Raw genomic sequence first — 12174 nt, forward strand, 5'->3', positions numbered from 1 at the left:
AAGGCGTTAGACACGGAATAAAGAGGTCAAGCTGTGATGTGCATATATGGTATGGACCGGCATTGAGGCGTGAGGCTGGCGCTATCGGCGGCGTTTTGAGGGTTTCCGCTCCACTGCGGGGGTTAGACTTGTTCCACTTAATTATTCACCAGACGACGCTTGATGCTTTCTCGATTGAAAAGAAGAAGAAGCCTTGGTTCATCCAGGAAGAGACGAGGAGGGGAGAGGAGAAGAGGGAATCACGCGGGTGTTTGCTGGAAGGGGCCACGTTTCCGAGATATAATCAGCTGAGGCAGAAAAGCGACAGAAGACACAAAAGAAAGCAATCTACACTGTCCGTAATGACAGGTGTTCTTATGTGAAATGAAATGACATGCTTGGAAGATGCCGTTGTATTAGAGGTCGCACTGATCACGACATGCCACGGCTCTCTTTTGCACGTGCTGTCAGCTATAATGAACAGCTTGTCATCACGAATTGCTGCTTATAAAACCGCTGGTTTAGGCTTCAATGGAGTTCCGTAGCCCTGGTGGAACGCAACACACTGTTATCGCTAGTGCTACCTTAACGTTAGTCAGTGGCTGTTAGATTGCGCAGGATTGCTCCATCCGTCGGTTTTTATAATATTCTAATCCTGCCTCGAACTTCTCAAATCTTCGACTCAAAAGCCAACACCATCCATATTCTCTCCCTCTCTTCCGTTTCTTCGCTTCTTGTTCGATATAAACATCTTGTATTTATACACGCACATATATTCATTATAAGTCGTACATCTGCAACAGCATCGTCTAACCATGGCACCGTCACCTATCATCCAGGCAACGCTGCAATCTTCCCTCCTGGCAGCCTTGTCCAATATCCTCGCGCAGGCCATCACCGCATACCGGAACAACGTGAGTAACAATCCACAGGCATGATGATATCTGCCGTCTGCCCTTTTTATTGAATTTATATGAAAAGACAACAGTCAACTGATGCGAAGCATGACCGATAGGAAGCCGTGACAATAGACTGGGTGCCCGTGTTCCAATATGTCCTCTTCGCCGTCGTGAGCACGCCGCCAAACTTTCTGTGGTAAGTTCCATCCATCTTGCATCCTCCCATCACCCTCACCATCTTTTATTCCTCGTCATCTCAACCACAAAAAAAAACTCCAAATAATACCCTCAGAACATATCATAAACATCATATAACATGATAACATCTCGACTAACCCCCTCCAACAGGCAAGACTTTCTCGAGTCAACATTTCCCGCACACCCCTCCCCCAAACCCCCCTCAGACTCCAAGAAAAAATCCCCATCATCACAGCCTCCTCCTCTCTCCCTCACAAACACCGTCCTCAAATTCCTCCTCGACCAAACCATCGGCGCTGCCCTCAACACACTCCTCTTCAGCACCTTCACCCACTCCCTGCGCCAAGCAATGGTCCACGCCCCGCGCATCACCAACTTGCCCTCCGCCGCAAAATACTGGTCCAGCGCCGGCGCCGTCGACTTTAACCGCGTCGACTTTGCAAGAGTCTGGGCTGCGTCAAAGGCTGAGTTTTGGGCCCTCATGTTTGCTGCTGCGAAGCTCTGGCCCGCGGTGTCGCTCGTCAACTTTACGCTTGTCAAGTCTGTGCAGGGGAGGAACTTGGTTGGTGCGTTGGCGGGAGTTGCGTGGGGGGTGTATATCTCGTTGGCCATGGGGAACTGAGAGGAGTGAGAGAGATGAAGTCTTGATGTGATATTTGGGAGTAGAGATGGGGGTTTGAGTAGCTTGATTAGTCAAGGCTGGGTCAAACGAGCTTCGTTCATGCCATTAGATAGATAGACTCTGATAGAGTAGACACCTACTAGAGTAAAAACAGTGCAAAGATAGAAAGGAATAGCATTTCATCCTGTCTCCCTCCCACATCTACAACATCATCACGGGCACTAGATCAGCATTTACATAACTCATTCAATTGACTCAAACATCGCTGGCAGACCAGCGCTACCCCTAAGCTTAGCTATCCTCTCTCGCTTCCATGCCAACTCCCAAGGTTTTCCAACCATCGTGCCATTCCAACAGCCATCAGTGCTATGACCTCAGCTCAGAGCAAACAAGATACAAAGAATGTGTACTAGATGTCGCTTGGATGTGTTTCTCCCCAAAGTGTAGAATTCCAATGAAGAAACCAAAAGGGGTAGAAAGAAGAACCAAAAGCAGATCAAACCAGACTATTTCTTTACCCCTGATTGCAAATTGTAGCAAGGCAAGAAACCACAAAATAGCAGTAGACCAAGCAGAACTTTTCCCATGTCGCCGACCCTAACCGTAATCTGCCGCAAAGAGGACAGAACCAAACATGATCTGTTTTTTTTTTTCTTTTTGCTTTTTTCCTTTTTTTCCCTTGGTTTTCTTTTCTTTTGAAAACAACAAAACGATAGCAGACCGAGCCGTACTTTTCCCTTTCCGTTGACAATGACCGTACTGAACAGCAAGAAAACGGGAGCAAACAAGAACAATAACTTTTTGTGACCCTTGACCGGAATATGCAGCAAAACAAGAACGAAGACCGAAGACCGAATCAACCCAGATTTTTTTTGTGGTCGTTTTTGCTTTGTAAAGTTGCTTTGCTCAAGTCCTCTTTCCAAAGTTCCCTTGACCCTGGATGTGACTTGTAGGCAAAAGCAACAAAATGGCAGTAGACGAAACCAAGATTTTTAGTAGCTTATCGTGACCGGAATTTGCAAGCAAGACAAATAACAATTGCTTCTCCATCCTGAAGTCGAGCAAGGAGAAAAACTTTTCATGGCGACCAAACGAAAGAAGTGAAACAGAAAAATGAACGGTAGAATAACATGGACCACACCACAAAATAGTCTCCCGCTTTCCAAGTGAGAGGATTGGATCATCGCCGGGACTATCTTCTTCGGTGTCTTTTGTAGACAGCGAAGGATAAATCTTCCTCAACCACTACCTACTGATCGGTATCGGCTTCAGAATCCTCATCCTCGTCGATAGAAGCCAGAGTGGTAGCGAGTCCAGTCATGGAAAAGGTTGGCTCGCGGGCGATAGCCTCAGAAGAAGGCGTTTCAGAAGACGAAGTGGAGGACGACTCGGTAGACCACGAATCGGCACCGGGAGATTCTGAGTGATTTTGGCTAAAAGAAGTTTAATGTTAGTCTCTGCTTGTCTACAGGTACAACAAAAGACATTGACGGCGGTAATAACAGTGGCGACTTACTTGGTAGCAGATCCAGACACATTGGAAGCAGCGTCCTTGGAGGCATCATCTTCGCCATTGCTATCAGAGGCCACAAATGACTGGTCCATAATGTCGTCGTTGTCGGACGGCATAGAAGTATCGCGCTGTGCGGCAGAGACATGACTCTCAGCCATGCCGTTACAGGGGTGGACGTCGGATGGGGGTCTGCTGAACCAATCTTCATCCGGGCTGGAAATGTCCATCTGGTAGTATGCCGCGAGCTCGTTAGCCTTGGTATACCAGCACCAGAGCCAGCTGCGCCACATCCAGAATTCTTGGTCGGTAGGGCGAGGGTTGGTAAGAGCCTTGCTGGCAAGCATGTAAATAGACCAGAGGATCCAGCGGACATCCTGAGGCATGGTACATCCCAGCTGCTGGCAAGCCCAGAGCCGAGCAGACTTCATGACATTGTCACCAGTATGCTCGGCCTCGGCAAGGTGCGCAAACGAGTCCTGAGTCATGCCACGACCACAGAGCAACCAACCAGGCAGTCCGTCGTAGTCGACAAACCTCATGAGGAACAAGCCGGGGTGGCGTCGATGAGCCATCAAGTTAGAACCGAGCTCTCGATACGTGGCGTCGTGTCGAGGGACTGCTTCGAGCGCCGAGCCATGCTCTGGCACGTCGCTGGGAAGCGGGAAGATGGTGGCGAGTCGGACGGACGGGCCACGAGCATCCCCTTGGACAACACCACCCGTCATCAGTCGCAGGAAGTCGGGAGGGACGCTGTAGAACGAGAAATGATAGTCATTTTCTCGGACCCAGGTCACCTGGGGGACGTGGCTGTAGTATGCAGGGGCACACTCGCCACAGCATGGCTGGTCAACTCGGGAGGTGGTAGCCATGCAGTGATAGACACGATGAACCGCGCAGAAATGGTAGTTGTAACCCGGAGAAGTCATCTCCCAGTGATGAAGTATAGGGTTCTTCGACTGGGAGTCTTCTTCGGCAACATTGTAGCAACGGTAGATGCAATCCCGCATATAGCCAAGGCGGTAGCTAGCGCTGAGATCCATCTTGAGAGCAAGATGCTAAGGCTGTTCCAAAGTCTAGAGTGTCAGCGAGAGTTCACACTGTAGGCATGATGGCAGAGGCTAGAATTTGAAACAGTAGAGATGCAGGGAGAAGAAGATAACTTGCTCACGAAGGGGGGTTGTTTGATGCTGATAGATTGATAGGGATCTTCTCGCTGGTATTGAGTGATTGCTAAGTGAGTGATGGTAGTGATGATGCTTGAGAGAGAGCGTTGTTGATCGAACAAGACTCGGTTGAAGGTGGGTGAAGATGGAAGGAAGAAGAGGAAAGAAAGCAAGGGAACGCGTCAGAAGAAAACAAATACACGGGGCAACGGGGACTGGAAAACCACCAGCTGGCAGATCAGTAACACGGTCAACCTCAACGCGTGCTGGGCACAAATAAAAACAAGGTACTGGTAGAGACTGGCGGCCAGCTGTCAAAAACGTTTTATATCCAATGAGGAAAATGGACGGACGGACGAGGAGATGCAAAATCAGTAACCAGCTGGCAAATGATGGCTGTCAGGGGCAACGCGAACACTCGGGGACAACGATAGAAGTAGAGGCGTGTATCTGGCCAAAGATGCGTGGGTGTAAAATATGAACGAATGATGATTATAGATGGAAAAAGAGAGCTTGAAATTGTATTAAAGATGGAGAGGATGGAGGTGATATTTATTACTACGGACGAGGAAGGGGGGGCTTGGTTGCGCTGGACTCTTCCGTGCACGGCACTTTCGTACAAATATCAGAGCATAATCTGCCACCGGCTATTTTCATTTTACGGCAAGAATTCAAATCATTGCGATATCGTAATTCAATTGGTCTATAGTGCATCTCAGCAACTTTCGTATCCTGTATAGTTGATATAGATGCTGTGTTTGGCCTAATAGGAGAAAAAGCTTAGAGTGTTCATGGGCATCTACCTACTAGGTGCCTTATCTAAAATCCTCCTCTCACGAATGGCTTCTCTCTCTCCTTTGTATATACCGTGGATTCATCTAGGTATAATTTACATCTCTGTGTTCTATCAACTGTTCCTACTCGCCATATCAAGTAGTAAGGCATCAACACCTCCAGTAAAACACAATCAGGTAAAGCGCTGGCCCGAAAAGAACAAGGCCCCTTGTCATTAACAACTCCCAGATGCGGCAAAAGGAATGCGGAAGAAAATACATTATCCAATCATACGCTGCCGTCTAGATTGTTTCGGCATATTTGATCTATCTTTTGATGATGCTGATATCCAGGATTTCTCAACAGCCTTTGACCCACCGATCGCTTTCTAGGGCGGTTCACATTTCCGCGCCGCTTATTTCCCACTTAATACAGATCACGACACAAATCCCGAGGTATCAACTGCGTGCTTATTCTGACGAAACACTAATCACAGATCCCATGATGCCATATATAAGGATGTAGACAGTTATGTCAGAATCCTGATTAATCAACGGATGAATCCATCCACGGAATTCTCATCCCCACGCCGCCGCTTTTTTTCCATGGACCGAACTACGGTAATCTGCCATTCCCGATCCAAGCCGCGGGGCAACAGTAATTCCCCGTTCCAGACAAACTACCATCATAGTTTAGCTAGAGCTCACCTCAGCTCTCTAGCTGTTGCTGTTGGGTCCCTTTTTTTTGTTGGCCTGCGGAGCCGATTCCGCTTCTCTCCTCCTTCTTCACTTCCCTCGGCTTATTATATATAGTCTCCCATGACCTCCCGTGTGCTTCGGCCTCTGGCTCTCAACTCCAAGCAATTTGCCCCGCGCCCATCAATTCAGTACCCCGCCGCCCTCAGATTCTTTTCCTCAGCATCCGTCAAAATGGCAGACCGCGTCCACCGAATCACCATGTTCAAGCTCCCCAGCGAGGAGAGCCAGAAGAAGCTCATCGAGGAGTACAAGACCCTCAAGGAGAACAACCGAAAGGTGAATTGAGCTCTTCTTTCCCTTATTAAATATGAAGCTACATACTTTGGGCGCAGTGATCACATCAAATCCAGCCCCTCATGAAAATGCCCCTCACTCTTTGACTCCAGGGGAGATTCTCAAAAAGCTGACCTGACTTGTGTATAATTCCAGGACGGCCAGCCTTACATCCTCTCCATAGCCGCTGGCCCCGCCGAGCCCGACCAGCGCTCCCAGGGCTTCACCTTCGTCTCAAAGTCCGAGTTTGCCAGCCTCGAGGACATGAAGTACTACGACGAGGAGTGTGTCGCCCACCAGGCCCTCAAGAAGGTGGCCATGACTCTTGGTGTCGAGGGCATCATGACCGTCTACTTCAAGCCCCAGGTCGTCGGAGGTGTCGCGCCCTGAAAAAAGCCGTTCCTCTCTGATCTGATGGAGTCCGGGACAAAAATGTTCGATGCAAGTAAGCGCTTGCATTGAGATGAAAATAGACGCCCGCCTTTAGAAGAAGACAAAAAAAATAAAAATAAAATAAAGTAAACTCAACACAAAAAAATAACTTTACTGTGACGGAATAAGCATGACTCCATAGTGATTAGAATGGCTGTTATACTAATCAATCAGGTAGTTATTGCATGTGCCTCATCTTGGCATCTTTGGAATTTGCTGCGCGAGGTGCAATGAATTGCAAGACTAACGCTACCACAGCCCCCACGCAACACCATCATTACATCATGTTGATTCCGACATCTAGATCTAACCAGCGGCCAGCGTCTCGCTTTGACGTCAAACATTTCTCGTCAAATCCAACAACATCACTCTTCAATCGAAACAAACAACCAAGCATCCAACCAACCTCGCTCAATTCTCATTTTCAGCCCACCACCTCCATCTCCTCAGGATAATCCATCATGAGTGCCAACAACATCAACCTCGATCCAACTCCCCTCTCCAACCTCCGAATCTCCAAACACCAAATCCCAGCCCACGACCTCATCCCCAACTCATCTCTCCAGTCAAAGCCCCTCATCATCTACCACTCCGCATTCTCCCCTGCACAAGCCTCGCCAGATCAGATCGAATCCCATCTCCTCAGAATCGGCGTCGTCACCCCTCAATGGCGCTACACCATGTATAACACCACGCACTTCCACAGTACGACTCACGAGGTCTTATGCGTCACAGCCGGTCGTGCCAAGCTGTGTTTTGGAGGCGAGTGCAATCCCGGGCGCGTTGAGCCGGTGGTCAAGAGGGGAGACGTCATCATCGTTCCAGCTGGGGTCAGCCATCGTCTACTAGAAGACAAAGATCGCGATCCGTTCCTCATGGTCGGAAGCTATCCTAATGGCAACAACTGGGACATGTGTTACGGTAAACATGGTGAGGAGTCAATGATCAACAATATCAAGAATTTGCCGTGGTTTAGTAAAGACCCCATCTACGGTGATGAGGGTCCTGTACTAGACGCATGACTGTAAGCTGATGTCTTTCATTCTTCCATTCGGCTTATTTGTTCTTTCTTTAATAACAACAAGGGAGAAGCAACAATCCATATCTTATATAATACATTCATCTAATCGACCGCCATTAATGACATCAAAGCTATAATACCAGACAAGAACATATAAGTTGCTGGCTCTTGATCAAATTGTTCCAAAAATAAGCACATAGCATAGCGAAACATCTTATGAAGAGGATAAAATGAGAAGCGATCCACCGCAACCAGAGTTTATACCATAACTTTACCTCGAATTTGAAGGCTATCATGTTGCATTACTTGATGACATGTCCTGTGGAGACACGGAATCCAACACGGTGTCGAAATACTGCCGCATACCTAGGGAGACGTGATTCAAATAATGATATGCCATGTCAGACGATTTGGTGGGTGTTGTGAAGATCCGTCATTTCTGTCTCCGATTCACTGCCGCGCCGCGAGAATTGATCTTCTTTGGACCTTGAACTCACGATTCTCAATGGCGTGGGATGCCTCTCTAGGGTGAAAAGGGCAGCAATCACCATGACTGAGCAAATGCAAGCCAATATCTTAATCTCTTCAGAGTACGCTCCAGCATAGACGGTCTTAACGAGATCTCGCTGGTCGACTGGAAGTTGCAACCCTGACAGGGGAGATCGATGAAGGCTCTCGAGTTGCCCTTCGGTTAAGTGACCTTCTAGATATCGGTTAACGTGAATGTTAAATATGACTGTGCAGATTGAAAGGCCTATGCTGCCCCCTAACACTCGGGCCTGGGCAACAGCCCCTTGTGCTGTAGCTTTCTCACTCGACTCAGCTGTGGAAATGCTCGTCACAATTGTCGTTGCCGAAAAACAGAGACCGACCCCCAGTCCAAATATTGCTTGGTAGGCATACTGAGACGGCTCCGCACTATTTGCTCCCGATCGAGTCGTCATCAGTCCCAGTCCCAAGAGTTGGAGGCAGGATGATCCAATGAGCGTATACGATGTGTTGTTCTGTTTGCTGGATATTGCGCCACCCAAGAATGATCCGACTGCACAGGCGCCAAGAAGTGGAAAGAGGTGAATACCAGCCATGAGAGCATCCTCACCATGCACGATTTGAAACCGCTCCGGAATAATAACTGTCAAGGAAATATACGGAAATCCCGTAAGAAGAGTGAGTCTGTTTCGCGTCAAGTCTTGTTCAAAGGTGTTCAGGGAGATTAAACTCTTACAAGAGGCTTGACGCATAGACCCTGTGCAACATCAAACGGATTGGAAATATTGGCTCAATATGGCGATGCCTTTTCGAATCAAGGACCACCTCCCAATAAATAAATGCGGCCCAGCTTACCCCCGATATAACAAGGGCTGATATGATAACCGGACTGGACCAAGCAAAAGTCTGGGAACCGGCCTGCTGAATAGCAAAAACGAGCAGTGATGAGCTACAAAGTAGAGTAGCGCTACCGATGAAGTCTATACTCGCGAAGGCCTCCCAAGAAAGTAGGTGAGAGACGTCTTCCAGGGGCCAGAAGCTCGTAATAGCAAGAATGGCAACTAGTCCAAAGGGAATACTATCGTAGGTACATATCAGTAAACGTTTAGCACAGTTCGGGCGCGTCGGGCCTTTGCAGACTCACTTGAGGTTGAAAAGCCATCTCCAATCAGAGAGTCTCGATATTAGGCCTCCAAGAAGAGGACCAAGAACGAAGGCTATGGCAAGTGTTGCTCCGATCATAGCTCCGATCAGGCTGGGCCGGTGTACAGGGCCGACTTCAACAAGTGCTATCTGGGTCAAACTGTACAACCCAGATGCTCCTATGCCTTGAAAAGCACGACATACGATACTGATGGACATGTGTCACTATCGTCTTTCCTTCTATTTTGCAATGCTGGGGATTGGGACCATACGTACAGTGCAGTCATGTGTTTTGAATTGGCACAGCCCAAGGAAAATCCAGAAAAGATGACCCAAGAAAGAACTAAAATGTTCTTCCGCCCATATATGTCGCTCATTTTTGAAATGCAGACGGCGAACCCTACAAAGGTTGGTTAGAGAAGCCGAATCTGTACGCGTGCGAACACAGGAACTCGAACCCATATAGGTCAGCAGATATGCCAACACAATCCACGGTGCATTGACAAAGTCGCCCAAGTCGTTCGATATTGTTACCAACGACGTCGACACAATCGTCGTATCGAGGGTCGAGATCAAAAGTCCAACGAGGAGCCTACATCCGTTAGGACAGCAAGACTCGAGGAGGGAAAGTCATACGTTATAACGAGGGCCGCCTGATGCAAACCCGTCACTTGCGACGAGCTTCCATAGCCAATTTTTGCGCGTGAAGCCTCGTCGTTCATGGAATTGGAGGCCTGTGATCCTGCCACCATCTGTCCCAAGGATGGATTTGGGTACGAGAGTGACACACGATACTCTGTTGTCATGATTATTGGGGAGAGCGAATATTTTTCTTTCGATGATTTGTGAGAAAACAGTACAGTCTGCTCAAAGAAGTCAGAGTCAGGAGTTCAGCTTAGTTGTTGCAACACTTGGATCTTGAGCAGGTAGACAAAGAAGAAAGGGGAAGAGAAGCGCGATGTTTTGAAGCCGAACTGTTTGTTACCGAGGTCTATTGAGGAGAAGGAGAAAGGTCGGCAAAGATAAATTTGCTGATAGAGAAGGTCAATCGCACCACGCGTCGCCATCACAGGGAAGGAACTGCTCACGCTACAAGTCCAGATCGATTTGAGACAAGGCGCAACTTCTTCGTGAAACTACAAAGTATCAGCCTCTAAGACTTTCGAACCCCAAAATGAAGAAACTTGTCACCATTCGAGCCCTTTTGCGTCGATTCAGGCTCCTATGATAAATCATACACGATCCTGGCCATCCTCGGGCTGTGGGAGCTGTGAGAGCCGAAGTCAGACATAGTCGTGCTGAGACAGGCCGGCGAGTCGGGGAGATGGATGACGGTCCCTGTCCAAGAGGAGGATGCTCATTGAATAAGTATCCGAAACATTCTCTCGGCTCGGTTGCACCTGTACGGCTCGTGGAGCTGTATGTAGCCTGCGTCTTACAGGAGAGGCGTGACCACGCTGTCCAGCAGGCTCCTGAGAATGCGTATGCGAGCAGCTATTCATTCACCGGCTTCTCATCTCGGCGGCAACATCATCACGGTCTTGCTCAAGTGTTTCAGGATTTCCTTCTCTCTACGCTTAATGGATACTAGGAACGGCCGAATACTCTATTAGCGGACGGGACAGCGGGTATCGGAAGGGTAACTGAGCCAGAGTGACACTGTTGTATGATGCCGAGGCAGCAATTGCGTGGCAACGGCCTTTCTGGTATATGTCGCGATGTTATACCGCTACCGTTAGAGACAGGTCGCAAATTGCACACGTCGCGCCAGATGCCGGCTGGCATTTGACGCCAGCAACGAGCCGTTCGTTTGCGCTGCGGTTACACCTCATCTTGCTTCGACCAGTCAGACGTATGCAATGGGACAGCAGTTGCGTGGAAAACTAACGATCAGTTGCTGAACCGGTTCCACAAGAGGCTTGTTTCATCGCACGAGGATCTGAACTAGCATGCTGCCGCTTAAGCCGCCTTGCAAGAGATCTGGCGGCTGGTGCCCAAAACAGTTGGCATTGGTAGCCCATTGCACGGCCCGTTGCATCGGTATATGATCGACTCAGCTATCAAATCTATGATATACACTTCGAAATTATGCAGAGCGGATTATTGGGCCGAGTCCTAAATGTTTGTTTGGGAGAAGAGGCGACGGACGACTACGGGGATCCCGCAAAGGCCTCCGTGGCATTCCTCCACCAACGCCGTTAGGCGTCCGCTCGGCTTTGCCGTTCCCTGTGTTACATGGTCACGGGAGCTAGGAAATTGTCGAATCACAAGTTACAGACCATGATCTCTAGGTCAATGAAGCTGAGACTATACAGTTCTCGGCCTGTTAGGCTGTCAGTGTGCCTGCTTGGCTGGTCTTGGAAATGAGGGTAAACTCTTTTTGTCAACCCAGGTAAGTCTCACATCTTGAAACACTTCAACTCTGCATCTAGACATGCTTACAAGGCTCGGTGAATGTCATTTTCAGTAAATGCTTGGAAGCGGAAAAGGGAAAGAAAAAAGAAAAAACGCGGAATACCGCATGTTGAGCCCCACGAGAGATGCTGCTTCTGTCCGGCGGTGTTGGCGGGTCAAGATGTATGGAGCTTCCATATTAATCTGACAAGCCAGTTCCACGGTAACGGATCTCAGCAAGCATCATATGATGAACTCTAATCGAGCAACTGCGCAATCGATGCGTGATTCCGTAGCTAAACTTGGATCACTCTCGAGCACATACCGGAGAACCGGTTTCCTAGTGCCGTCGGCTTGGAACTATCCCTTACCGCCATAACCGTCCGATACTAGGATCTTGAGTTAATATTCTCGCATTCTAAGTAGCCTTGCCACCAATGCGTCGTCCAACGATGCTAGACGCATCTGTTCATTTTCATGTTCTGGTTGCGGGCTCGCATGGATTTCGTTGACGCC

General features: G+C 48.7%; 5 protein-coding genes across 5 annotated transcripts; 3 read left to right on the forward strand and 2 right to left on the reverse strand.

Annotated features, from left to right (window-relative positions):
* Positions 1 to 794: 794 nt before the first annotated feature.
* On the forward strand, positions 795 to 1698 carry T069G_06777 (mpv17 / PMP22 family domain-containing protein; the record flags this gene model as incomplete). Its single annotated transcript, XM_056173987.1, has 3 exons — positions 795 to 893; positions 995 to 1074; positions 1227 to 1698. 3 exons carry the CDS (start codon positions 795 to 797, stop codon positions 1696 to 1698), a joined length of 651 nt encoding a protein of 216 aa, XP_056027566.1.
* A 1249-nt stretch (positions 1699 to 2947) lies between these two features.
* T069G_06778 (uncharacterized protein) lies at positions 2948 to 4251 on the reverse strand (the record flags this gene model as incomplete). Its single annotated transcript, XM_056173988.1, has 2 exons — positions 2948 to 3131; positions 3215 to 4251. 2 exons carry the CDS (start codon positions 4249 to 4251, stop codon positions 2948 to 2950), a joined length of 1221 nt encoding a protein of 406 aa, XP_056027567.1.
* Positions 4252 to 6077: 1826 nt separating this feature from the next.
* T069G_06779 (stress responsive a/B barrel domain-containing protein) lies at positions 6078 to 6569 on the forward strand (the record flags this gene model as incomplete). Its single annotated transcript, XM_056173989.1, has 2 exons — positions 6078 to 6182; positions 6336 to 6569. 2 exons carry the CDS (start codon positions 6078 to 6080, stop codon positions 6567 to 6569), a joined length of 339 nt encoding a protein of 112 aa, XP_056027568.1.
* Positions 6570 to 7072: 503 nt separating this feature from the next.
* T069G_06780 (cupin domain-containing protein) lies at positions 7073 to 7633 on the forward strand (the record flags this gene model as incomplete). Its single annotated transcript, XM_056173990.1, has 1 exon — positions 7073 to 7633. One exon carries the CDS (start codon positions 7073 to 7075, stop codon positions 7631 to 7633), a length of 561 nt encoding a protein of 186 aa, XP_056027569.1.
* A 400-nt stretch (positions 7634 to 8033) lies between these two features.
* On the reverse strand, positions 8034 to 10070 carry T069G_06781 (major facilitator superfamily domain-containing protein; the record flags this gene model as incomplete). The annotated part of the gene is made up of 6 exons (XM_056173991.1): positions 8034 to 8805; positions 8858 to 9199; positions 9266 to 9472; positions 9541 to 9664; positions 9723 to 9856; positions 9901 to 10070. The coding sequence occupies 6 exons, from the start codon at positions 10068 to 10070 to the stop codon at positions 8034 to 8036; spliced, it is 1749 nt and encodes a 582-aa protein (XP_056027570.1).
* Positions 10071 to 12174: the final 2104 nt, after the last annotated feature.

The sequence above is a fragment of the Trichoderma breve genome, chromosome 4 (genome assembly GCF_028502605.1).
Source record: "Trichoderma breve strain T069 chromosome 4, whole genome shotgun sequence".
In the NCBI taxonomy this organism is placed as follows: Eukaryota; Fungi; Ascomycota; class Sordariomycetes; order Hypocreales; family Hypocreaceae; genus Trichoderma; species Trichoderma breve.